Below are 27,660 nucleotides of genomic sequence, written 5' to 3'. Positions count from 1 at the left end.
GACAACAAGTAAGATGACTGAGCACCAGCTTTTGACCTGTATGATATTGGAGGAGTTTTAGCTGTCTGTAATGGTGTGGGGAGGTACTTTTGACAGTTGCAGGGGCATATTAGGAGAGGAGGGAGCCCATATGCAGTCTCCAACTGGGCCCCCTCCTCTCTAGCTGGTGTCGCATGGGAGTAGACTAGGGGTGGACAATAAGCGGCCCCCCAGATGTGGTAGAACTACACATCCCAGCATGCCTTGCAACAGTTTTGCTCTGTTGGCCATGCTAAAACTGTTGCAAGGAATGCTGGGATTTGTAGTTCAACAACTGCTGGAGGGCCGGTTATTGCCCACTCTTGTAGAGTCTGGAGCTGTGCCAAAGTCTACTGCACATATGCAGGCTTCCAGGAAAATGGTGCCACATGGTGTCTCATGGTCAGAGCAACTTGCATGATACTCGGTGTGAAGTGTGCAGAAAAAAGGGCGATGTATCTACTCTGGTAACTTCAACTGGACTTTTCAGTCAAAACATCCTGATGGGGTTAAATGCTTGGGAATAGGATTACAGCAGGATAAAAGAGAGAACAAATTAAATGCAAACAACTGTGTAATATATATTTAAATAAAAAAATAATATAATTTACAGTAGAGGGTATATTAAATATTGTATATAAACAGTCTTTTGTCATGTACTTTATGACAGCTAAGGTCCCACTGAGTATCAATTTAGAAGGACAATAAAGTAACCACAGAATTCTATGATCAATGCACTGCAATGTATCCTTGTCATTTACACCACAAAATAAAGTCACCCATTTATGGTGATGACATACGCAGTTCCCTGAGTGGCCTCTGTATGTAATGCCTCCCCTATTCCTGTTTATCTCATGAGTTTGTGTTGTGTGTGCCCTCTGAGGTACTGTACATTACCTGCAGCTTAAGAAAAATTCAGTCAACAAAACTTTTATTTTTTACTTTCTCCTTTTCTCTTTCTCCTTTTCTCTTTCTCCTTTTCTCTTTCTCCTTTTCTCTTTCTCCTTTTCTCTTTCTCCTTTTCTCTTTCTCCTTTTCTCTTTCTCCTTTTCTCTTTCTCCTTTTCTCTTTCTCCTTTCTCCTTTTCTCTTTCTCCTTTTCATTTTTTTGCCCCGGCACAACCCATCCTCTTTGCTCCAGACAGAGACGTCACATGTCCGGGCTGTGAAGAGAATGTGGGAAGAGAAATGATCTAACATTAAACCAGCTCTTTTCTTTTAGACATGCAGTGGGTTAACCCAATCTGGTCATCTTTGAATTTCCTCACTGCCAGAAAGTACATTTTCTACTAAAGTGTAAAACCACAAGAGAGCAATGATGATATTTAAATAATAAAAAAAAAACGTACATAGTGGTTGATACTTTTTTTTTTCTTTAAATGAACCAGTGCCTGACCCATCCCACATTCCATAAAGCTGCCAATTTCTCAGCAGTGTAAGCAGGCTTTAACAGAGGTTTTCATGTACAGCAAGCAGACAGAGGCTTTTATGCTGCGTCTCCTTACTCACCCCCAGTGCAGACGAGACCGTGGACCACATCGTAAGCTGGTTAATCTCTCCGCCCTGCTGTAGGAAAACTAGCAGCTTCTCTCTGCCTGTCGCCCTTTTCCTAAGTACTGTGTGATCGACCTGGGAGTCTCTCCTTGGATGGTGACATATACTTCAAGAAACCAGACCTTTCTTGCTTTTCATGGTAGGCACGGATAGGTAGGCTAAAGTTATCCACTTTTACATGAGGGAACCTCTGTATTTCTTAAACATTCTACATTTTTACTTGTTATGTTTATATGGCTGATTAAAAGAGAAAAAAAATGACTTCTGAAAGTTTATAGAAATTTTGTTTTTGAGATCCCTAAATTATTCAACAATTTCTTATATTCCTTATTTACTTATTTTTTACTTGAGGGACAACTTTTTGTAGATTTAAAGTTTTAATTTTGTTTCTTGTCTCAGCTGTGTTCGACACATTGGCAACAGTGTCCTTATATGATGTACAGTGTATCGGGAACTATTTGTTTTATGGATTGGGAGTGGGATACTGACCTACCCTGAAGACTTCTTAAGGCACACATCCACTAGCAGATATTAATGAGCGATTGCACGATTACAACATCGTAATCGTGCAGTCGCTTATTAATCGTGCACTATAATGTCGGAAACGACCATCGATGTAGTTTCCGACATCAATCATCGGCTGAACATGCCGATAACGACAGATTGGCCATGTTCAGGGATGATGGAGGGTGCCTACACTGAACGACTGAGGCACTACAGGGGATGGGGAACGACGGTACGATTACGATGTCTTTCCCTAGTCGCCTAGTGGATGTGCGGCTTTACTCATAGGAATGAACTGTTTATGTGCCTAGAAATAGGATGCTTCCTCGTAAAGCCTGCAGATGTTGTGCAATGTGGCACAGCAGATTGAACTTATGTTTCTGCTGAGTGTGTGTACAATAGGAAAAAGGAGTTTTTGTTTTTCAAAATGAAGAAATTACTTCTTAAATCACAGTTATAAGAAATCGGAAATCATTTTGCTTATTATGACTTCCACTTACGGACGTATTAAATTTGAGGCGAAAAGCCGTTTTCACGTGTTTTTGGTGGAAACTTTTCGCCAATGACGACGTAATTTTCGCCTGTTTTGACTTTACTCCGTATTCAATTTGAAAGACTTTTCGCCTAGGCAGAAAGTCAATGCAATGTAATAGGCGGAAGAGTATCACCTATGAATGGCAGGCGGAAAAAAGTGTAGAATTGGGGTTTTGGGGTGCAACGTTGTGGGAGCCCCCGTGCAGCCTTCAGACAGTCCCCCCAAAGGTAAACTGTGTCAAAATTTTTTAAAAAAAGACTTAAGAACACCCCAAAAAAATCACTTTGATTTTGGTTGCGAAAAAAAGAAATGTTGGGGGACAAAGTTAAAAACAAGCGAACTTGACTCTGGGGGGGGGGTCCCCAAGTATGCCCCAGATGTTTTTTCATTGCAGGGCATTGCAGCAGGTGGAATTTTTATGATTTTCTTTACTTAACTTTAGCAACTTTAAAATATGCTGGCCCCTATTTTCAAGTACCCCAAATTTGCTGGGATAAGTTATTTTCTGCAAAAAAACCTCCAGAATACTATTCTGCACCACTTATACAAAAACGCTATTTAGTAGCTATTGAGCCCATTTAAAAACACCAAATACCTTCAGCAAGCCAAATCGGGGGGTACCATAGGGAACCCCCATGTCAGAGCATCTTTTGGGGGGTGTCAGGCTGATTTCCCCAAATCTGACAGTACTTTCCGCTTGTTTAAGTTCCGTCGGGTCACGTTTTCGCCTACTTTCAAATTGAATATGGCGATACGCGCGCGATACTTTTCCGCCTGCAAAGCACGCGATGTAGGCACAAAGTCCGGGAGGTGAAAAAGTATCGTGGGTCCACTCAAATTGAATACGGGCCTATGACTAGTAGCATTGTGAACTTCTAAAGCATCCCTGAATTCACTTGGCTTGGATACAGCAGTCAATAAATACTGTTGTTGCTACAGATTGGTCCTGTACAGCAATTTCAGTAGTGTCCAGTAAGACGCACAACTCCCTGTATCTCTGTGCATATTTCTGACTATTAGAGGGAACTATCTCTCATTCCTAAATCAAAACTTGAATGTGTCTTAAAAGACACAAGGAAATGTATCAAAGGCAAGTAAAGGAAATATATCTTAATGTATATGAAAGACTCTGTATAACGGAGATGAACAATATAGAAATAAATAATTGGTGTTAATACAAATCTAAATAGTCCATATTGCTCTTTAACTCCTCCTCCGCAGCTCAATGTGTTAGAGATGATGTTCTCTGACAAGACAGTCTGAGTGAGTGACAGCAAAGATACAGGGCCTGATTCAGAGCCGAACGCTCTGACCAGAGCGCTCGCTCTGAATCAGTGCCCTCCTCCATGAAAATGGAGCGGCCTCCTGGCCGCTCGCACAGCTGTGGGTGACCACCCACAGCATATGCGAGCGTCCATGATGATGGTTACCATCGCGACCATCGGGCTTGCGACGGAGACCCTGCGGTAGGGTCTCGCTGCTGCAAGCCCTGGAGTGATTTTGGCTCTATCAGAGCCAAAATCACTCCCACTTGCATCACTACTTATGTCAGTGGGGCCGGCTTCAGACGGTAGGCGGTCCCATGGGAACGCCTCCGTCTGGTAGCCACGCCCCCGGCACGCCCACCAAAGGGGGCGTGCTGTCAATCAACATCGACGGCATGCCCCCTTTGGTGCGAGACCTGGAGCGATGGGGAGCCCGTCGCTCGCCGGGTCTCGCGCATGCGCACGACGGAGCTCCCTCCGTCATGCGCATGCGCAGTGGGGGAACATCGACCCGCTTGCGAGCGTCCTGCGCTCGCGAGCGGTTCTGAATGACCCCCACACTGCATGGATTGTTTGATTTGTACACGGGCTGTGATGTCACAGCAGCTCAAATAACTGCAGCCTACGATTTTTATTTTCTAACTTTGTTATGGCCTAAAAGTGATAGCTAAAAATTAAATTTTTGGCATTTTTTTTACACTTTAAATAAGAAGGAACTTTGTCTATAACTCTTTCATTACTCATAACTGGGAGAAACTGGAGAGTAGTTAGACTAAATGAGGCAAATAATTACAGTTAGGTGGGGCAGAAGAGAATAGAAGATGGCAAGATAGATATTAAAGTACCATTACACCTATTATACAAGTTTGCTTATATAAAGGAATTCCTAATACTGAATCGTTATGACATACCGCCGGACTAAAGCCCGGCGGATGTAATACCGACACCAGAAGGCAGAAGAATGAAGATACTGGCAGGGTAAGTATTTAAGCTATACCTAACCCTCCCGGGGGGTCACTAACCCTAACCGCCCCTTCCCCTAGCCTAGTCCACCCTGGGAGCCCCTTCCCTTAACCAAGGCTATACGCTAACGATGTCCAGTTTAACCTTCGTTCGGTATGCCGGGTGCCGAGATTTCGGCGTGGAGATAATGATAGGCGTCGGGATTTCGACGCCTATCATTAGTCCCATTCCGGGATTTCACAGTCGGGAAGCTGGCCGCCGGCATTTCGGCCGCCGGCTTCCTAACCGACCCCTAATACTTGTGAACATTAATACATGTGAACATTTCTGAAGCTTAACCAGATCAAAGATATTTCTGAAAAAGTTATTACTGTGGGGAAGAAATTTTCCAGCACAACAAACTTTCAGTGATTCCATTGAGGGATTCCTCAGCAGGTCGACAGTCAGTATGTCGACAGTGACAATGCAAATATGTCAAAAAGGTTCATATACTACCTACATTAATCATCATTATACCTAAATGTGCTGAGATATGTAAGGGAAAAAGGGGGAAAGTGGGAGAAGACTTGAGCACTGGTGCTAGAACTAGTATATAGATACCCTTAATCCAGTCACAGAGGTGCTCCCATGAGAGTAAAATGAGAAAGTAGGATAGTAGAAACAGAGAGAAAAAGAGAGTACGGTCTCTTCTTCTACAATCCTACTAACTAAAGCAGCATTTATACAGTTGTCGTGCTGATCCGTTTATCATGTGCATGTTGGAGACGGGACAGACCTTAGCAGAATGTTATAGATTTTCCTCTGGATTAGATCTAATCAGTGCAGCAGGCAACAAATATTGCAGTACATTGTTTTTTTTAATGATATGAGCCATGTATAAATATCTGCTGTTAGCGCGCTCTTAGCTATATCAGACACAGAAGGGAAGAGGGGAAAATGACAGGACAAGGCTGCATTTAGTTTGTCAGTTTTGCATTTATGAGTGTAATGACCAGTACTAAGGAAACCTCACAATGAGCGATATTGCCAGCACTCTTTGGGGCACATTTATCACAATCCACATTCTCAATGCAGATGTGATCATTTTTTTCACTAAATTGGCTTTGTGAAAACTTAATATTTTCACATGAATTTACAATGTGGCTCTTATAGGAGCCCATCCCAGAGGAGGCAGAGTGATATCTTACGCTGCCATTGGCTGGCGCATGGCTCATCTGGGCAGACATGGAGGGTTCCGGTAAAATTTTAGATATAGTAGCCATAGGCTAACGTCATCCGCATCCCGGAGATTGGTAAATCTGCTGCATAGAAGCCCCCATAGACACCTATGGGGGCTGTATTTGCGGTTGGAAATGTTGGGACCGCAGCAGATATCGAATACATCTGGGGGAACTTTAATATTTGCAGGTACACCCCAAAAATGGATGTTTGTGGGAAAATATGCCCCTTTATCATACTTACCTAACGACCTACTATCGTTTTATGTGCAGCAGATTTATATTTCTAACTGGGATGACCCTAAAAAAGATATACAAGTGTCACATATCAAATTAATCAGCACAGTCTCCTGGTGCATCCTAGTTGCATTGAATTTCAACTAAGATGCATTTTCATCAAAAAAGACACCGGGCACTAGCAGCAGAACACAAGACCTGGCGCACCAAGGGGGGCTGTTTGGTGCGACTGCAGCAATAATGTTATGAGGACACATCTGTATTTACTGGTTTATATTATCTTGGGTTGTAAAATTATTTTACAAACTGGAAACTAGCCATTTTAGTGCTCCCCTGCCCCCATTTTTGGGGGAGGGGGGGGGGGGCAGATGTTGGCACATTGCCAGCATTGGTATAACCATCATACTTCCTCCTCGTATGTGTTCTTTCAGCTTTATAAACCTGGTCCTGCTGCTGGTATCTTAATATCAGTTACTGCTTGACCAAAACTACTTATATTGCGGCTTTGCGTATTGAAATAGGTGCTATTCACCTCCTGGACACTCCATGCTGATCTCACTCTTCCCCGCTTTCTACCCAACAGGAGCGACATTAATCAGTAGTTCTGACATTTAATAATAATACTTTCTTCACCCCCCCAAATTAGCCAGTCATTCTATTAATAGTGTTTTTATTATTTAATGTCTCGGCCTTTTTCCCACACGCCCCAAGAATAAATGAATAACATTCTCATTTAATAGGTGGACTTCCTTTCTCAGTGTCCTCTTGCTGCATCCTGTTGCTAAGAGCTTACCCTAGTTGCTAGGAGCCATTTAGGGTTGCTGAGACATATGGTGTGCCCTGGAGATGCATAGGGGGCGTGACCAAATCAGGGTGGCGTGGCCACAACCATTCAACTGAGAGACGGTCGGGAGGTATGCTTTGTGGGGAGACTAAAGAAATGTGTTTTTGCTTGTTAATGACCGATCATTCGGCACTAAAAAAAGCTGCATTAACGGGCTGGAAGAAAGTACACGATTTGCGCAGCTTCCAGAGCAGCTCTGCAAGCGTAAGGTTATGTCAGGATAAAACAGTGGTATGTGCACTATATTGATGCTGAGAAAGCATTAGTGTATAAATACTTGGTTTACGCCAGGAGATGTGGCTGGACAGCGTTTTCTTCTTGCCAATAACAAACGCTAATGTTACAGTACAAAGTTTGTACACCATATAGTACTTTAATGAAGTGTCATATACAAAAGATAGTCTGTCTGTGTCTGAAGTGTTTTTAATAGATACTAAAGTCACATTTACCATATAAATACAGATGCAAAAACAAAATATTATTTAAGTTCAGTTAAATACAAACATCCATTGTCTTTCCCTTTGAAAAAAAAACAATGGGAATCTGCTGTGCTGCGTACGAGTGTATCAGTGGAATGGACCAATCAGAACCAGCTGCTGATAATCATTATCATCCGTGCATACTTTACATCAGAGGTCAAGGACCCGCAAGTCACACTCCTCCTGACAGGCACGTATGCACATTTGTTGTGGTCTTCATGACCCACATTTGCATGAACACAGCCTTAAGGTGCCCATCCACTAGAAAACAGGCAAAAGACTGCACAATGACGACATTGTAATCGTGCAGTCGTTTGTCAGTCTGTGATGTGCCTACACTGACCGAGCAGTCATTCAGTGTAGGCACAATCAATTATCTGCAAACATGCTGAACCTGACGTTATCGTTAGGTTGACCAGCATGTTTGCACGATGATAGATGTCTAAAAGACCAATTTTTTAAACAATCTGCAAACTATTATCAAACTATATTATTCAATCGCTCATTTTAATCGTCTAGTGGATAGGCACCTTTACTGTATTTGGGCTAATGCTTGCACGCCCCTCCATTCCCTATTCCACCTCTCTACGTGTAAGAAGTGCAAACTACAACCAACTTTGCATAGGCATGTAAAAGGGTGATTTGCGCCCAACTCTGATAATGGACAATGATTACTGTACCTGTACTATGTAATGCTACCTTTAATAAGGGCTCCCTAAAAAATAAATAAGCAAAACATCATTAGCATATAGTTTTTCAGACATTGGGCAAAGTGTTAGGACTAGATTTGTGTAATCAGATGTTATGCAAATAAAGAGGAGAGTACACTCCTGACTAGTGACACCTGGGGTTCAGGGTAACTAAAGACCATTCACAGCTACCAGTGGAATGGGCATCTTGCAGCATGGCCCATTGATGATATGAATGTTTTATTTAGGCCGTGTCTGAACTGATGATCTCCTTTTCTTGTTGTTATTCTAGTACCCATTGGTAGGATTTAAACTATTGTGCTGATAATATATCAATATATTGTTTCTAAATATTAAAAGTTACCTGAATCTGGTAATTCTCTAATGTCATCTTGAAATGCTCTCTAAAGTTATATCAGCTTTCAGTACAGAAAAATGTTCCTAAGGCCGGATGCACACTTGTACGACCAGCAATCTTGCCGATGGCCGGGGAGGTTACCCTGCCCCCCGGACCATGTAAGATTGCCGGTACACACTAGGAAGATCAGAACTATCACTCATTCCGTCCTTCATTAAACTACACAGCGCTGGATGCAATATTGTGTGATTGGCCTGCAGCACAGCCAATGACACAATATCGCATGTGACCAGCGGTAGCGCACAAGCATTGCACGATAGGCCCGATTAGTCGTTCCACTGTGCCCGAATCAGTCTGATATCATGCAAGCGTGTACCCACCCTTAGCGTGTAGGAAAATGTACAACTGACAGGTAGTCAGTCTCCTGGGACATATGCACAGCTAGAAAATGAGATAAATAAGAAATTAGTATTGCCCGGATTGGGTATTTAATGCCGGCTGTCGGGATGCCTCCTGTCACAATACAGACAGCAGCATCCCGATGATTTGTATTGCGACAGGTGTCGGGTAAGTATACTAGCCCTAACCCTCCCTTCTTGTAGCTTAACCCTCCCCCACCTCACTCCCTAACCCTCCACGTTAGTGACTAAACCTAAGTTTCCCCCCTTTGTGCCTAAACCTAACCCCCCCCCCAGTGATGCCTGACCCTAACCCTCCCCCCTAGGGGTACCTAACCCTAACCCCCCTTCCCAAACCTAATGCTAACTCCGCTATCTTATCCCCCCTCTCCCCGCGGCTAACACTCAGGAGTCTATTTACTAAGCAGTGTTAGGAGACAGAGTGAAAAGTGATAAATGCCAGCCATTCAGCTCCCAACTGCCATCTCACAGGCTGTGTTTGAAAAATTACAGTTGGGAGCTGATTGGCTGGCACCTTATCACTTTCTTATCACTTTTCACTCTGTCTTCTAACACTGCTTAGTAAATAGACCTCTAAGGGCGCCACGGCTTACCTTCGCTCGGGCACGCATCCTCCTGGATTCTGGCGTCGGGATTTAGACACCTATCTTAACTCCCTTGTCGGGATTCTAACATCGGGATTGAGACCGCATAACTGCATCCTGTATTGCCCAACCAATCGTTTGTATAGTTTATCACAGAATACAAAATCTTTCAGTGATTGCATAATTGTCATACAATATGTGTTAATCATTTCCCAGATTGGTCTCTCATTTCAAAAATATAATTGTTTAAGAAAAATATGGAACAAACATTTTTCACTTTGATAAAAATAAAGTTATAGGGGCTAATTCAGTTAGCCGAAAATTGCTCAACGTGGGTTAAAACGCCGCAGCCAAAACTTTCTGATATTCAATTAGAAATTTGTATGATGTTAGTCTTAAAGGTAGTTAATGCAGATTTTAGTTTGCAGCTGTAGACTGGGAAAAGTAGGGAAAATTCTTATTTTAAAGTACAAATAACAGGGCACAATGCTGTGCCCCTGGGACACCCCAACCATTGAATAATAATCGTTTTAGAGGTTTTTAAATATGAAAATATGGCCAATAAAGACATGTCATGCTTCAGGTGATTTTTGCAAGGGGGTTTTCCAACTGTTTTTAAATGTATCTATAAACACTGCTATATCACTTCGACACTTTTATTTGCTGTAATGCACCTGTGACTATTGTTTTCCCCTTATTTTAAAAAGCTTAAAAAATAAAACATTTGACACTATTTACTTTCCTCCAATGGTTATGCCCCCACTCCCTCATGTACTTCTCACAGGTTGCACAGTGCAGAATTAACGCTCAACTTCCACTGCTTGCCAGTTGTAATTGAATTGCAAGGGAATTACTTTGTAAGGCAACACTTGTGGCGCTATATAAATAAAGGATAATAATAATTGGAAGTTTGCGCAATGCTAACCAGAGAGCAAAGGGCACAGAACCAGTGGCACATTCAGTCGGCCCCATAGAGTGTTCATGTATTAGTTCATTACTTCATGATATTTTAATCTATATTTTACCTCACTTTACAGGTGGTGATTATGTGCTTTTAGTGTGTCTCAATTAGATTTGAGTTTTTCTTGAAAAACGAAAAGCATTGTCTGCGCTAGTGCTTCAAAAAGAAAGGAATTGCAAAAATGTACCTGTTTCCTACAGTAGTCGGCCATTTTGTGGGCAGTACCATTAATCCAGAGAGAGTCACCTCTCCACTTACTGGGAATTGTTTGTCTGTTATGTCACTGGTTCCTAATGAATTGATAGGCTGTTTTCTATGAATATTTGTTCATCGTACCTAGCTTTACATATCCCAGGGGTGTCATTTTTGCTTATTTAAAGTGGTGTCAAATATAACTCATGTAACTGTCCGTCTAGTATTACAGCAAATCAACTAATTTCACTGTTACTGAAATCCAGGCAGTTTCTAGATATTGAATGTAGATGAGTATAATACAATAACAAAATTGTAAATTAACATTAAAGCTTTTAGTAATATCAATTATGGCTGTGATTCAACTTCTAGTAAACAATCAGGTAGTTTCTTCAGTCTAATGCAAGTCCAAACAGATGTCTGGTTGAGGTTACAGTATAATATGGTATTTGCACAAGGTTTTGAAATATTTTTATGTATTATTCCATTGTTATATTCTTTCATGTTTTCTTTCTGATTCCTATAACTTCAGTTTATACTACTGTGATAGAAGAGAAAGTGAGGAAGACATCATTTAGACAAGGGGTGCATAATCTTTGTATCAGAACTCCAGCTTGGGGTGCCAGAATATGTTTTTGGTTCCTCTAATTGTCATATCGCATATGCAACTACGTATGCAGATCGAGCGATTGTTGGTCATTGTGCATGCGTATAAACCACACTGCACGTGCGCTGCGATCGCACTGCGATTATGCACGCACAGAGGAATCTATGAGGGGGGAGGGTTAGGTTACTGACCGACAGGTGTCTGTATCCTAACCCCGTTGGGATGCCGGTGTTGGGATTTTGACCGCCGGGATCCCGAGCGCTGGTATACCATACCCAACTCTATATATACACTGTTGTACATGGAGTATAAAGTGACATATAAATAAGGATTCAAATTTTTATTTTTTTTTTAAACATAAAACACCCACGAGAGGTTTCCTGGAGTTTTTGGTTAAAACTGAAATAACCTCAAATAAGATGGCTGGTCAGGGCCTTCTGCACTCTCCACGTTCATTTTATTAACAGTTATTTATATAGCGCACACAATCCGCAGCGCTAAATTCCATTCCATATCCCTCCCTTTTCCACATACTTGCCTACTTTAATGAACTCCACTCCGGGAGAAGCCTAGGAAGCGGGCACGATGTGGGAGATCTGCTTTCTCTTCCGGGGTTGCAGGGGACTTCACTGAAAATCGTCAGCCTCCCGCAACTTCTGGGAGAGTAGGCAAGTGTGCTTTTCCACCATTTCTGAGCACAGTCATAGGAGAAGCGCATCAGTTTCCTAATCGCAGGAGTATCCAGGTCTGAGGGGGATTGCAAGGTAATCTTAAAGGCATTCCTAAACAGACTGGGGGTTCCCCCTAGTATCTGGTACCATTGCTTTAGTGGGATAATGACACTCTAATGTGCTGCTCCTATATTGAAGAAACACATCAAGTAATAGATAGATGGATAACACAAGGCATTGCTGACGTGCCAGGAAACAGGGTGGAGGTTTATAGGATTACCAAGTCTATAAATACAAAGGTCCCCCTGCAGAAGATGGGGTGTGTAACAAAAAACATAAAAATACTTTTATTATAAAAAATAATATATATACAACTTCTGCTGGAAACCTGTCTCATTCCCTGCAGCCTCCTCTCTTGTACTTTAAGAACAGTATAAGTGCCAAATAATATGGCATTATACAGCTAACTCATTAACAATAGTAAACTGTGTGTGTGTGTGTAAGTGGGAATAGCACCACATATAATGTAGTCGCAATTATGGACACCTGCACCGATCACAAGTCTTTTGTGGCTATGGAGCCGTGTTCTGAGCATTTTACGCATCTTTGCGATCACACTGACTACAGTCCTCTGGCCGCAAGCGCAGTTTTCATCACTAGTTATGGTACTTATACTTACCCCATGCTTGTTGCAGAAGATACAACTGAAAATGCCATGCATATGCTCCACTCGGCAACTCTGGCGACATGCCCACGGGATGTTTCTCTTACGTGCGTATGCACCCAGTTGCCACCCGGTAGCTGTCGCAAAGAACTAACAGATACGTACAGTATGTGTCTTAATTGCTCGTAAGTTTCTTTAGATGCATATGCAGCCTGCGATGCGCAACTACAGGCGGCTCCATTGAGGTAAATGTGCCTCTAGTTATAGCACAAGGGAGGAATTTGCATCTGTTTTTAGGTCCCTGGTCTCTTTCCATAACTGTAAAGGCTTACTGCCTCCCCTCACAAGGCACAGGTGAGCCTGTCAGTGGAACATCCAGCATGTGCTGTGTTGGGATCTGCTATTGTGAGGGCAAGAAACATTCATCAAGCTGTGCCTGGAATACAGACTGTAGCATGTGTCCAAGCGTACAATAACACTAAATCTCTTTGGCCTGTATGGTGTTAAAGAGTTAGGTTTCCTGGGATGGCAGGGCGTACTGGAGCGAGCTGGGTGTATGAATATACTTTTTGTTTTCTATCCTCCTAATAGCAGCAGCTGGGAAAACAAGCGTGAGGTTAACGTGAGCCGTGTAATTAGTGATCGGGTGCCCAGAGAAACAAACTAGTGCTGACTGTGCGAAGCCTGGGGTGCTACAAGTACAGGTGTTTCTTTTTTAGTAATGGGGGATGCGGCCTCTTTGTTTCTCTTGGACACGCTGGGCGCTTTTCTTTAGCCCCCGCCCTCCTAGAGCGCTCCTTTTTCATGCCAGCCTTTAATTATTTCTTTCTTTAATCAATTATATGTTTGAAATGTTTCTTTTATTTTTCGTTATTCTTAGTACATTTGACCTTTTCCCATGTAAAAATTGGTTTGTGCAGGGTACGACCTGTTTAAGCATTTTCTGCACCTATATGAATGGCTGATGAGGAACTTAATGACGCATTATGTATAATGCCAGCATGGAGTGGTCCTGTGCAGCTTACAGACACTATGGGGGCGTGCAAGTCTCTCTGCGGAACTTACCTTGCGTATTTTGACATTGCGCATGCACTGAAACCATATGTACGTAGTTGCAGGCGATGGAGTTTTACGCATCTCTGACACTGCTCCACTTGTCACTGGGCAGGAGTAACTGGGTTGTTACAGGGCATTCTCACATAGGGGAGATGTATCATTCCTGTAAGAGAGATAAAGGGGAGATTTGCCCAAAGCAACCAATCAGCTTCTGTAATTTTATAGACTGTGCTAGATAAATGACAGCTAGAAGCTAATTGGTTGCTATGGGCAACTTCTCCACTTTCTCTCTCAAAGGTTTTATATATCTCCCTAGTAGGCCAAGTTCTGATTTTCTACTGCAGTTTTGTTCTAAAGATTGAAACGTTTATTTCAGCTTTATATTTCATATATAAGAAATTAAGTCCAGGCTCTTACACTACCTTTAAAGTCATCCTAACATTTCCCCTTTACTTGGATGGAGAAACATGTTAGGACGACTTTAAATGGACACTATTCACGCCAGCTCCATCATTTAAGGACAGCGGTGATGGCCATATTCCCCCTGGAAAAAGACCGCAAGTGCCCGCTCATATACCGCATCTAAAGGATCGGACAAAAGAGGCACCAAGCAGGAGGGTAAGAGAGACATTCACTATTCTTCTCTCCCCTCTGCTACAGCGGTGAAGGTGCTGAGGGCTCACCAGGGACAGAGGGGTTGAGTATAGCGCTATAGTCAGAGACCATAGGCGGCTAGCGTTCTCCCCCCGTCCGCCTCTTATTGTGACATCAGCGTAAGGGTGGAGCATAGCGTAGTGCATGAAATAGGAGAACAACCTGCGCTCTCACTTTTGGGACACTATTACGGCAACACACTTGTGCTAAAGGAACTGTTAGTAATGAACCAGATAAGAGAGATGTTCGGCATAATTAATCTCTTTATCACCCAAGCAATAATCATTACTACAAACACTGGTTATTATTGGAGCTGGACTTTTATGGGATATTTCCCTCTCATTATTTAAATATTGTTTAGGTTTTTAACTGCCAATTGTGAAAAGGTGATTTTTATTATTGTGTATTGTGATGTTTTTATATGTTTTAGTGAATAAATACATTTTGTAATTTATTTTTAGATTATGAATTGTTTTATGCGCCCCCTTGGCGGTATTTATTACCATTTTCATGCTTTACTCATATTTCATATATGGCTATTTTAATAATACACTTTCCTCATGGGCATATTAATGCAGTAGCAAATGCAGGATTTTGAAAGGGGGGTTTCCAAACTGACCGAGAGCTTTTATATATATGTCCAGTAACGGAGTGCCTTTACACCATACTGGGGAATAAATATATATATATTTTTTATGGACAGGTCAGCATTGCACACACAATGACAGACACGCACACACACTGACAAAGACTGCACACTGACACACAAACTGACAAAGACTACACACTGACAAAGACTACACACTGACACACACACAACGCAGCGCTCACCTAAAAAACACGAATGCAGACCCAAATTACAAGTAGTTAAATACAATACAACAGTGCCAGTCGATCTGGCACTATTTAATAAATATTATTCTCACCCTCCCCCGGCATATACATGCAGCAGTCATATGATCCTCCCCCCCGCCGACATGTACATACAGCAGTCATCCTAGCAAATATTATCCCCCCTGCACCCCCACCTACGTTGTGCGGCTCCGGGACTCGCTGCACTGGCACTAGTAGATAGTGTCCCGACGGCAGGCGCACTCTCTCACATTGCCGATCACAGTGCCGCGAAATAACTGGGAGGGGCTTGCGCGCTGCAGCTCCCCCTACAGACAGCCCAGGCAGTGTCTCCTTACAAAAAAAAATAAAAAATAATAGTGTTCAGCTGCTCGTCAGGCCGTAGCGCATGCACTCAAGAGAGCAAAGGCTCTAGCACAGTGCCAGGGGCTTTGCTTTCACTGTGCGGTGCCATCTTCCCGCTGCGGAAAAGAAGGAACCTTCTTTCTGGCACCCATTATAAATAAACCAATGCCACCTGCCACATATCTATGGACATATAGTTGCTTAATATGAAGGTCACATGCATCTTCGTACATGTAACCAGTAGGTCAGTGCCTCCCAAGAATCCAGGAAAAAAGTGTAAAATAAAATCTGTGCTCTTGATTTTGCAATCTAACCACACCAAGCCATCATAGTTTAACTTTGCAGTCCTTTTACATTCTGTATATTTTGGGTGACCGAGTATCTGCCATACAGTATTCATAGCCTGCAGGGTGGAGAATAGATACACATACTGTATCATATGTATCAGCTTGTGAGAAAATGTTTCTTCTCTCTCTCATTATTCCCAATCTGTACCATTTCCAACAGTCTGGCTGACCACTCAGAACCACAGCACGTTGGTCACCGAGCGCAGTGCCGTGCCATTCTTGCCTGTTAATCCCGAGTACTCTGCCACCAGGAATCAGGTACACTGTTGTATTTGTTTGTCTCCTCTTCACCATCTATCTTCTCTTCTTAAACTATCCTGCATGTGTAAATGCGGTCTGCTCCCATGAGGAAGATGTATTTAACCCTACAAAGAGGTCACGTGAAGGTGTCATATTCCAGATATCATTTTATAGAATGTACCAGTTTAATGATAAACAGAATCTGATTGGTTGCTGGGGGCCTCCTCAAGGTTTGATAAATCTCCCTCCCCGAGTATCTTGTTGTTATTTCTCTAGGGGCGACAGAAACTGGCACGGTTTAATGCCAGGGAATTTGCCACTTTGATCATCGATATTCTCAGTGAAGCCAAAAGGCGGCAGCAAGGCAAAACCCCAGTGATCTCAACAGGTAAAGACCGATATTAGAAGAATGTGTAATCCATTTACTAAGTGATTATGTAAAGTATATCAAATTTGAAATGTAATCATATAATGTCACTGGTAATACCTGTAAAAATATAAGGATTCCAACACTGTGCTACTTACCCTAACTCAACCATGCCCCTATTTTCAAGGAAAAACAAGACATTGGTTACAACAGGCCTTTATTATTCTATATAGATGTTTTGGATTGCATTATTTTCTCAATTGGAGCACCGGAAATGTAGATTCAACAACACTCCGAATAACTGGTGTTCATTATAATTAGACCCTTATTGCATAAGAGTAGCAGCACTATTACCTTAACTAATCAACCTGTGACACTAACTGAAGGAGCCCCTCATTGCTATACTTGAAGAGAGAGCGACCAGGCTATAATTATTGTCTTTTAACTTTTTTAATACGCTTGCATACAATTTTTATGTCGAATGATCAGATTGTTTTCCCCTCCAATGATTTTTTTCTTCTGTGGGGCACAGGGAGACAAAGTTACTTGACCAAAGTCTCAAACAAATGACATTGGTGATTGAATCCTGGTGTCCAGCATGTTCTAACAAATAAAACGACCATTGTGCAGATTACACTGTACAGCAGATAAACAGAATTCAGTTCTTATTAGATTGTTTTATCAATTGTCAATACTCAGAGCGTAGAGTAAAACATAGTGGTTCCCATCATTTTTCTTTTCATGTAAAGCTTTGATGGGGATGAATCAGATATCAAACAAGACATATAGGCAACAACATATATGGATTTAAAAGATCCAAAGGTTTGCTGCTCAGGTTGAATGTCCAGATCTTTTATACTTCGTCAGAGGCCTTGAGCAGCTATATCTCTATGTTCTACAATGCTATTCAGAGGCAGACTAGGTTGAAATCGGCATACAAGCCATAGGCCAGTCTCCATAACTGAAGTCTCTTGCTGCGCTACAAGTGCACATACTCTGATATTGTTGTGGTCGGTGATCCACGTGGGTAAACTAGAAGGACAAGTAGTAATGCTGCACACCAGGAGCTGTGTGTTTGTTACCAGGCATTTTTTATAAATTCCCATTAAGTTTAGATAATAAAGATTTGTTTCTGAGGTACAGAACTCATAGACTTGCTGTGTGCAGTGTATAGAGTACAGCACAAAACAAGCGGTCCATTGCCAACAGACGAGGCCAGTCTCATGCTGCCCTTAATGTCCATAACCAAATAGTTCAATAGTACACATGATATAAACTCAAGAGTAATTTATACCTATATACATGTGTTGAACAGAATATCTGTTTAAAGTATACATGACGCATCTTTCTGTAGACAACCTTGATTATTCTCTGAGGGACAACGCCAATGACTGTGATGACCAGCACGACTATGACAGTGTAGCATCTGATGAAGACACAGACCAGGATCTGCTCAGGAACTCCAGGAACAACAGAGCCAGGGTGAGAGGGTCGAGTGATATCTTATCATACTGTTCATGGTTTTGATGGACACAACCCAACTCTTGCAGTATGGACTGCATGGCTTCCTGTGCAACACAAATTAGTTTTCTACATCAGGGTCCATAGGGTTCCACAGGATACCTTGGGGTATAGGTGATGACGTCAGGCATCGGGCACCATAGAGTTAAGTTTTCAGCCTCCCAGGATGCACTAGGGTCCCCCTCCTATACCCCGCCCCCGAGCCAAGGCATCTCAGTTTCGCTTAGTGCCCGGCCGGAGTCGGATGCACCTGTTAGAGGGGGGCTAAGAATAGCCCCTGAAGTTTCTTCAATGCAGCTGTGGCTGCACATCTGGAAGTACAGCATGGACAGTCAGTGCTGACGTCCATGCTGTCTTCCCTACACCCCCGCCGGTACCAGAACGCCGGTACCGATCCGGGGATGCTGGTAAGCATCTGGGGTCACAGCTAGCGGTGACCCCAGATGTTTGGGACCATGGCCGGATCCAAGGGGGCAGCAGGTAAGCAGCGGGGTCCCGCGGTGGGACTCTGCTGAAACATGGTCCAGAGTCCCCAGGCAGGGGCTCCCTGGGGACTGGCTGCAGCGTGGAGCCAGGTACCTAACCTGCGCTTCCACTACCCCCCTGGTACAGCGGACCGCGGCTTAGCGGTAGCGCTGCGGCGTCCCAGGGGTTAATTGCATGCCAGGGGAGCGCGCCTTCCCTGTAGCACAGCCGTCGCCTCCCCCGCTGCACACAGCCCTCTCTGCACTGTGCTGACTGGCCCTGTGGCAGCGCTCCTCCCCCAGGCCGGCCTCCTCTATGCTCCTCATGGCCATCTTTACAAGCGCATGGTGAACGCTGCTGGAAGCTTGGAAGCGGTGGCATCGCGGTCTGGCATACCTCTCCTCCATTTGGTTCAGGTCTGTGTATGCAGCGCTGTGTCCTACCAGGGTCTGTGTCTGCGTAGTTGATTATCAGCGCTGTTAGTGCAGGAATTGATTTTCTTTGCATTGTATGTGACTTCTGCTAGCGCTGCTGCCTGTACTTTCATTTTCTACTGTCAGCCTTTTCACTGTCCCTGATCTTTTTCTGCTAAAGCCCTTGCGGTGCGGTGATTGCAGGGTGGTCTCACACTATACTACGAGTATCAGTGAGAGGGGTCACATACTTACCATTATGTCTGAGAGTGACTTTCCTCTCCAGCTTTTGTGTACTACATGCAAGGTACCTATAGCGGAGGGGGAAGGTAGCGCGGAGGGGCTATGTCGGCAGTGTTATTTATTGGCGCGGCCAATTACTGTCACGGCCCCGGTACAGGAGCCGCCCTGGGCTTGTTTCGCCAAAGCGCTTACAACTCTCGTGGGCTATCTAGCTCCGCAGCCTGCGTTCTCACAGATGGGTTTGTCCCAGCAGTCGGTGGTGTCGTCACCCATGCAGGGTTTCCCAAGACAATTGATGGTACCACACAGTCTCCCTATTTCCCCTCCCCAAGTCTCTCAGGAGCCTGCGTGGGTTAATTCTCTGAAAAGTTCTGTACAGCACTTGTCGGACGTGTTACAAGGGGAGTCTGTGTTGAGGCCGCATAAGCGGTCGGTGGCGTCTCTGTCCGCTCCTTATGAGGATGACGACGTGATGTCTGATGATGGGGAGATTCTGGATCTTTCGGACCAGAAACCTCTCCGTACTAAAGAGTCGGACGCTAGGTCCAAGGTTTATATTCCTGGACTTATTCGGGCAGTCCGCACAGCTTTAGTGATTGAGGATGAAAATCCTCTGGTGTCAAAATCTAAATATGCCTTTTTTAAGGATATTAAGGGTGACGCCACAGTGTTTCCTCTTTCGGGTCAGTTAGTGGACCATTTAGAGACGGCGTGGAAACATCCACGCAAACTGTATCAGCCTCAGAGGCGCTTGGCGGTGGCTTATCCGTTTGCGGATAATTATTTTTCTAAGTGGGAATCCCCTCCATAGGTGGATTCCCATGTGCCATGCCTAGTCCGCAGTGCCACATTGCCCATGCCCTCCATGTCTTCCTTGAAGGATGCTACGGACCGTAAGGTAGAGATTTGCCTAAAGTCCATTTATTCCCTTGCGGGGGGGGGCAGCTAGGCCGGGTATGGCCATTTGTTGGGTAGCCAGAGCTATGGAGTGCTGGGCTGATAATTTGGAGGCGTCTTTTGATTCCGACTGTTCGGCTGAACAGACCGAGTTGATAGGCAATCTCCGGGACTCGGCCACTTATATCAATGAGGCGGCCTTGGATATCAGTACCCTGGCGTCTCGGATTTCTTCGGCGGCTGTCGCTGCTCGTCGCACCTTATGGTTGCGATCTTGGAAGGCGGACGATGATTCCAAGAAGGGCTTGGAAGCTTTGCCTTTCAATGGAGAAGTCCTCTTTGGTCCGGATCTGGACAAAATCGTAACCACGCTGGCGGCAGCCAAATAGGCATGTCTTCCTTCTGCTGCCGTTCCTTCCGGTTCAGGTACGTCATCCTTTCGGCCTTACAGGGCCCAGGGTAGGCCTAAGACGCAGTCTTTTCCCAGACAGGCTGGCCCCAAAAAATCGGCCAAGCCCTGGAAACAGGCCTGGAGTACCAGACGTCCGGCCCCTAAGCCCGATGAAAAGCCTGCGACCTGACGGTCCGGGCCTCCCTTTGGGGGATCCCAAAGTGGGAGGCCGCCTGCTGCAGTTCGCCCAGTGTTGGTCGGTTACCTCGACAGACACTTGGGTTCTCGTGGTGGTTTCTCACAGGTATGCCCTCTCCTTTCGGCACAGGCCCCCGCCTCGATTCTTCACCACGGGACTTCCATCAGACCGGAACAAAGCCGTGGAACTGCGGAAGGTTTTGCACACTGTGCTCCAGGCTGGAGTTATAGTGCCTGCTCCATTCTCCCAGAGGGACCAGGGTTTCTATTCCAATCTGTTTTTGGTGCAGAAACCTAATGGGTCGTATCGTCCGATCCTCAACCTCAAAGCACTCAACAAGTCTTTGCGGGTGCCGAGGTTTCGGATGGAGACCCTACAGTCCATCATTCTGGCGCTGGAACCTGGGGATTACATGGTATCGTTAAACATACAGGACGCTTACCTGCATGTCCCTATTCTTTTACGCCATCAACAGTTCCTCAGGTTTGCAATCCGCAACGACCACTTTCAGTTCCGGGCGTGTATTCACCAAGGTGATGGCGGTCATGGCGGCTTCCCTGCGACTGCAGGGAGTCCGCATGTTACCGTACTTGGACGACCTTCTGTTGGTGGCAGGATCTCCAGAGCTCCTTCTACGCCACTTGGACCTGACCATTGCGGTACTGCAACGGCACGGCTGGTTGATAAACTGGCAGAAGTCCACCCTGATCCCGTCTCAGAGGATTCTGCACCTCGGAGCCTTATTGGACTCAGGACAGCAAAGGATCTTTGTGACGGGTGAAAAGATCTCTGCCTTGCAGTTGAGGGTGCGCAGTTGTCTGCAGAATCGCCGTGTGTCTCTGCACTCGGCGATGAGGTTACTGGGCTCCATGGTGTCGGTATTGACATGGTGGAATATGCCCAGTTTCACTCCAGACCTCTGCAGCAGTTGATCCTGTCCAAATGGAATGGACTGCCTCAGAGTCTAAAATCCCAGACGATGGTGCTCACTCCGGAGGTTCGCCAGTCCCTAGCCTGGTGGTTGCAGACGACCCATCTCAACAGGGGTTGTCCGTTCTGGGTGGCGGGTTGGGTCCTGTTGACAACGGACGCCAGTCTGCGAGGTTGGGGAGCAGTCACGGGTCCACACTTGTTCCAGGGCAGGTGGACTCGGGCGGATACAGAGCTTCCAATAAACATCTTTGAGCTCTCAATGCTCTTCAAACATCTTCAATGCTCTCCAGCAGGCACCCAGTGCAGGTCCAGTCGGACAACGCTACCACCGTGTCCTACATAAATCGGCAAGGAGGAACCCGAAGTCGGGCGGCTCTCGTAGAGGTGTCCCGAATCCTGGTTTGGGCGGAGCGCAATCTCCCGGCCATATCGGCAGTCTTCATTCCGGGAGTCCTAAACTGGGAGGCCGACTTTCTCAGTCGCCAGGACATTCATCCGGGGGAATGGTCTCTGCACCAGGACGTCTTTCAACTTCTGGTGGACAGGTGGGGTCTTCCAGAGATCGACCTCATGGCGTCACGGCACAACAACAAGTTGCCGGTGTACGGGTCTCGCACAAGAGACGAAAAGGCGTCCGGTGGACGTTCCGGTTTGCTTATCTGTTTCCTCCGTTTTCCCTGCTTCCACGGGTAATCCGGAAATTCAAACAGGAAGGAGGGACGCTCCTGTTGATAGCTCCCGCGTGGCCCCGGAGGCACTGGTTCTCAGACCTCCAGGGACTGTCCGTGGACATTCCTCTGCGGTTGCCGTTACATCCGGACCTCCTGTCACAGGGTCCTTGTCTTCACCCGTACCTGACTCGGCTGTCTTTGACGGCGTGGCTGTTGAGACGGCCATGTTAAGGTCCAGGGGGTTTTCCAGCTCTGTAGTGCAAACAATGCTAAGGGCTCGGAAACCATCCTCTGCAAGGATATACCATCATGTGTGGCATACGTTCTTCCAGTGGTGTCGGCCGAGAGGTTATGCTCCTCGGGAGTTCAGTCTGTCTAGAGTATTAGCTTTCCTACAGGCGGGACTGGACCATGGGCTTCGCCTTGCGTCTCTGAAGGTGCAGGTGTCTGCCCTGTTCGTCTGGTTCCATCGAAGGATTGCTGCAATCCCTGATGTGCGCACCTTTATGCAAGGTGTTCTCAGAATTCAGCCACCTTTTGTTCCACCGGTGGCGCCTTGGGACTTAGCTGTGGTCCTGAGGGCTCTCCAGGGACCGCCGTTTGAACCACTGGGCTCAGTGGACATCAAATGGCTGACTGCTAAAACTATTTTCCTTCTGGCCATTGCTTCGGCCAGACGTGTTTCTGACTTAGGGGCTCTCTCCTGTAGACCCCCTTTTCTGATTTTTCATAGGAACAGGGCGGTGCTGCGCACTCGTCCTGGTCTCCTTCCTAAAGTTGTTTCCAGTTTTCACATCAACGAGGAAATCGTTGTGCCGGCTTTTAACTCACCTGATCTTTCAGTGGTTGAGGCCACTTTGGATGTTGTGCGGGCCTTAAGGATTTATGTTGACCGCACTTCTTCGTTTAGGAAGTCGGACGCCTTGTTTGTCCTCTATGGCTTCCGTAAAAAGGGTTGGCCTGCTTCAAAGCAGACTTTGGCAGGCTGGATTCGTATGGCCATTTCAGAAGCTTATCTTCATGAAGGCCTTCTGGTTCCTTCCTCTGTGAGGGCTCATTCCACTAGATATGTGGGTCCTTCGTGGGCTGCTCGACGTGGTGCCTCTGCAGTCCAGATCTGCAAGGCTGCCACATGGTCCTCGGTCCATACCTTTGTGAGGTATTACGCGTTTGACACCTTTGCCTCTCACGATGCTTCCTTCAGGCGGCGGATTCTCCTTTCAGCACAGGAGCGTCCCCACCCTTAAAGGATACTGCTTTGGGACATCCCCAAGGTATCCTGTGGATACCCTATGGACCCTGATGTAGAAAATAGGAGATATGGTAAGAACTTACCTTTGTTATCTCTATTTCTACGAAGTCCATAGGGTTCCGCAGGACTCACGCCCTGTCGCACCTGTGCTGCAGATGGGCTTTACTCTGGTCACCGCTTTTTCCGTCTCCGTCTGGTGAGAATGTGATTCTTGTGTGTGTCCAGATCTTTTTTTTTCTCTCTTCTTTCTCCTCCTCCAGCCTATGGCTTGGTACGTAACTGAGAGGCCTTGGCTCGGGGGCAGGGGTATAGGAGGGGGACCCTAGTGCATCCTGGGAGGCTGAAAATTGAACTCTATGGTGCCCGATGCCTGATGTCATCACCTATACCCCAAGGTATCCTGTGGAACCGTATGGACTTCGTAGAAATAGAGATAACAAGGGTAATTTCTTACCATATCTCCTATTTTAAGTTCCGTGAGTGCATGCCTTGTTCTGGATCTGTTTGCTGCAAGTGCCTATAGAAGCCAGCCTCATGACATAGGCCATCTAGGTTAGCGGACAGTGAGCGTGCATGAGGCTTCAGTGACTAAAGTACTAAGCTGCTTTTAGACTGGCAGAGTTGTAGTCCCATGTGCCATCATTCAGCAATGTCTGCTATATCCAGGTCCCAGAGAGAATTATCACACGTGTAAGTTAACCCTGTAGCGTCTAGTACTGACAGGCCCCATCCCTAGTCCACATTGTTCGAGGTTGAGTTAAGTGAAATTACACGTACAGAAGACCCAGCCTGAGATCAGACTTCTATCACTACTTTACACCTTCGTCTAGTTAAAAATACAAATATTCATTTAATTTTTATTATACTGGCGAAAGAACAGATAACGGTGCAACACAGACATACAGGAGCCAGCAAGGAGCCATGTAATGAGAACTAATTCTCCCTCTGTCCCAGAGCATGGACTCCTCAGACCTGTCAGACGGCCCCATTACTTTGCAGGAATATCTGGAGGTGAAGAAAGCCCTGGCAACATCTGACGCCAAAGTGCAACAACTGATGAAAGTGAATAACAACCTAAGTGAGGAGCTGCGCCGGCTTCAGAGAGAGGTGCGGCCGCCTTCTCATGGACTCATTACACTACTGCCTGCAAGTAATATCCATTGTCTGTACCAGATACCCGAATGTCACTGATTGGAATAGGTCACCTTTACTGTAATATATGTACATATACATGTTCTTTATATATATTATTTATGTAGATAAATTGGCTAAATAATATTCACTAGGACAGTATTTGCAGATATGGGTTTTATATGGAAGAGTTTGCTTGTTTTTTTTTTTCGTTTTCTCTTATGCAGATTAAACTTCCTGCCTGTAATTCAGTTGAGGACACTGCAGGGGGCAGATCAGACTTCCTGCCTGTAATTCAGTTGAGGACACTGCAGGGGGCAGATCAGACTTCCTGCCTGTAATTCAGTTGAGGACACTGCAGGGGGCAGATCAGACTTCCTGCCTGTAATTCAATTGAGGACACTGCAGGGGGCAGATCAGACGTCCTGCCTGTAATTCAATTGAGGACACTGCAGGGGGCAGATCAGACTTCCTGCCTTTAATTCAGTTGAGGACACTGCAGGGGGCCTTTATAAGCTTAACCTGCTAAATCAGAGAACCATAGCTTACAGAGAGATTGATCAGTTTACATATGAATTGTAGGTTTATTTAGTTCTTTCTCCTTATTCATGTGCAATTGGCAGAATGTAAGTAGTAAGTACCTCTTTACATTCCTATTCATTGTATTTCTATACCATAGATTCATAAACTGCAGTCAGAGAACTCGCAGATCCGACATCAGACAGGCCCTTCCCCACCTCCACCAGCAAACCCTGAGAGGACTGAGCACCAGTTACCTGCAGCCCACCGACGAGACCGGCAGGCGTTCTCCATGTATGAGCCGGGATCAGCCCTTAAACCATTTGGGCAATCCACGGATGACCTTAGCAGTCGACTTCAACCTTTCCACTCTGGGGTACATGTTGCCTTAATTATAAGAGTTCTAAAGCTTACAGCGCCATCTGTCTGTGCTTGGTATTATTCCAGGAAGACTTTGTATGTTATATTGTAAGGTTCTGGATGCACTGCACCTTCACCCTGAATTTCTCCTTACTTGATAGTACTGGCTTACTCCCTTTAGGTGTTGTACTATAAAGAAATAGTTGTAACACTGAGTTTGAATTAAAACATTTTTCATGTGTGTAATGGAACCATGTCAATTAGCTTATTGGGAGTTCTGTTGCTGTATTTGTGCATCGGTTCACTGCTGTGACCTGCATTTTTGGGGCTCAGTCCCCTCCTCCAAGGTCCCGGTTGTGTTTGAGTAGCTGTGCTTCTATTGATAAACTGGTGCAGACAGAGAGCAACATTACTTTGAATTGTTCTGGTTCCATTATTAAGTTCAGCCATATTTTATTGGTTAAATTAAGGCTAAAGCAATGAAAGTTAAATCTATATTGGTTGACGTGGAGCATGTTACAATCATGTATAATGTCTGCGCTCATATTTAATCATGGAAACTTCAGCATCTTAATTGTTTTGTATTTAGTGAAAATGTTTTGTAGGTTTAAAATACAGCTTTTAGTGAGTAATTTAGATCAGGCTGCAAAGTTCTCTGAACATAAATATATATGTATATGGTCTTTTTGTTTCTATCAACAATAGTTGCACACACTCCTAGATCCTTTAAAAAGAGAAAAGGCAAAATACAACCTCTTGTAAAGGGCCAATGACACAGAAATAGAGGAGGAACCTGTGACCTGCAAGGTTTATAGGAATATCATGTGATATTTTTTTTTTCCCCCATCATAACAAATGTTTCCTTAAGCTGCTCGTGTCAGTGCAGATCCAGCTGTTTGATCCAAGCACCCAGGTGCTGTATCTATGATTTGCCCACGTTTGGGTCCAAATTTTAAATATCCAGCAGCTCGGTGCTTGTGCCAAACAGCCGGCTGCTTTGGAGCAAAGTTAGCACAGTTGGGGGTTGACCACTTGCACCGCTAAATGCGGCCATCGTCCAACCTGATGACAGAGCCTTATCAGCTGCCTCATGGCCCTTATTTGGCCAACATTGCTGGCATGTAACTGCTTGTATATGCACCTTATGGTTATACAAGTCACAGGCTTGCTTCTGTCATGTGGAGATCATCTTAAAGGATAATTCCACCCTAAACTACTTGTAAACTAACAAAATGTCACTTACCACTACTATCCTGTACCTCCAATCTGGAGAGACCTGCAACGCCTCTATTGGTCCCAGCAAGAGAGGACATTTTTTTTTAGAAACACTGCATTGCCCAAGCCTGTCCCCTAGATGAATGGGAAACTCATGGGGGGGAGGGCACATAGTGTCATTTTAATAGTTTTGGGTGAAATTAAACGAGTTCGGCAAAATAAAGGTATTGTTCTAAACTTTGTGCTTAAAAGTCACAATATTCTCTTTTACATGAACAAAGACAATTTAATGTGAGGTTTAAATTCTTTGACCCCAAAAACATGAGCATGAATTTGCGTTCCCTAATTGTAGTAGCCGCCCTGTGTTTGTCCTGTGTACATAGTTCTGCTTACAGTTGTCTAATGTATATTGGTGAAGGTGTCTCTGTTCTGTGTTAATGCCCTAGAAACATGCAATGATTGCGCATGTAGTGTGTTATATAGTACCTGTTCTCTTGTGTGTGTTATATAGTACCTGTTCTCTTGTGTGTGTGCATGTAGTGTGTTATATAGTACCTGTTCTCTTGTGTGTGTGCATGTTCCCTGACATTCCCCTTCCTGTTCTAGATCCGGAAAGGCATCTCTGCCTCTTCTGTGCCCTTCCCCCCTTTGTCTTCCCCTCTGTTCTCTGGACCCCCGGACAGTACCCGGAACATGGTGATGTACCCCCCTCCATTGTATTGACATTTGATTAATAACTTTGCAAAATGTTTGATGAATGTGTATAAGCTCTTTATACTACAAGGAGGGTTCACAATTCCTCTTCTCAGTATATAACACTAATATTGAT

The 27,660-nt window shown here is 44.8% G+C and overlaps 1 protein-coding gene across 6 annotated transcripts in view; it reads left to right on the top strand.

Annotated features, from left to right (window-relative positions):
* The window catches only part of GIT1 (GIT ArfGAP 1), a 140,594-nt gene that overhangs the window by 106,624 nt on the left and 6,310 nt on the right, over nucleotides 1-27,660 (top strand). For 2 of the 6 annotated variants that reach the window (XM_088477766.1, XM_088477764.1), the window contains 6 exons: nucleotides 16,175-16,272; nucleotides 16,531-16,642; nucleotides 17,976-18,103; nucleotides 24,561-24,713; nucleotides 25,417-25,632; nucleotides 27,438-27,527. In XM_088477766.1, coding sequence (XP_088333892.1) covers nucleotides 16,175-16,272; nucleotides 16,531-16,642; nucleotides 17,976-18,103; nucleotides 24,561-24,713; nucleotides 25,417-25,632; nucleotides 27,438-27,527 — 797 coding nt within the window. Of the gene's footprint in view, nucleotides 1-16,174; nucleotides 16,273-16,530; nucleotides 16,643-17,975; nucleotides 18,104-24,560; nucleotides 24,753-25,416; nucleotides 25,633-27,437; nucleotides 27,528-27,660 lie in introns of all 6 variants that reach the window. The other 4 variants (XM_088477763.1, XM_088477762.1, XM_088477765.1 and 1 more) reach the window with 3 other exon arrangements.

The sequence above is a fragment of the Taudactylus pleione genome, unplaced genomic scaffold, assembly GCF_031769625.1.
Source record: "Taudactylus pleione unplaced genomic scaffold, aTauple2 ptg000203l, whole genome shotgun sequence".
In the NCBI taxonomy this organism is placed as follows: Eukaryota; Metazoa; Chordata; class Amphibia; order Anura; family Myobatrachidae; genus Taudactylus; species Taudactylus pleione.
This window is presented reverse-complemented; position numbering and strand designations above follow the sequence as displayed.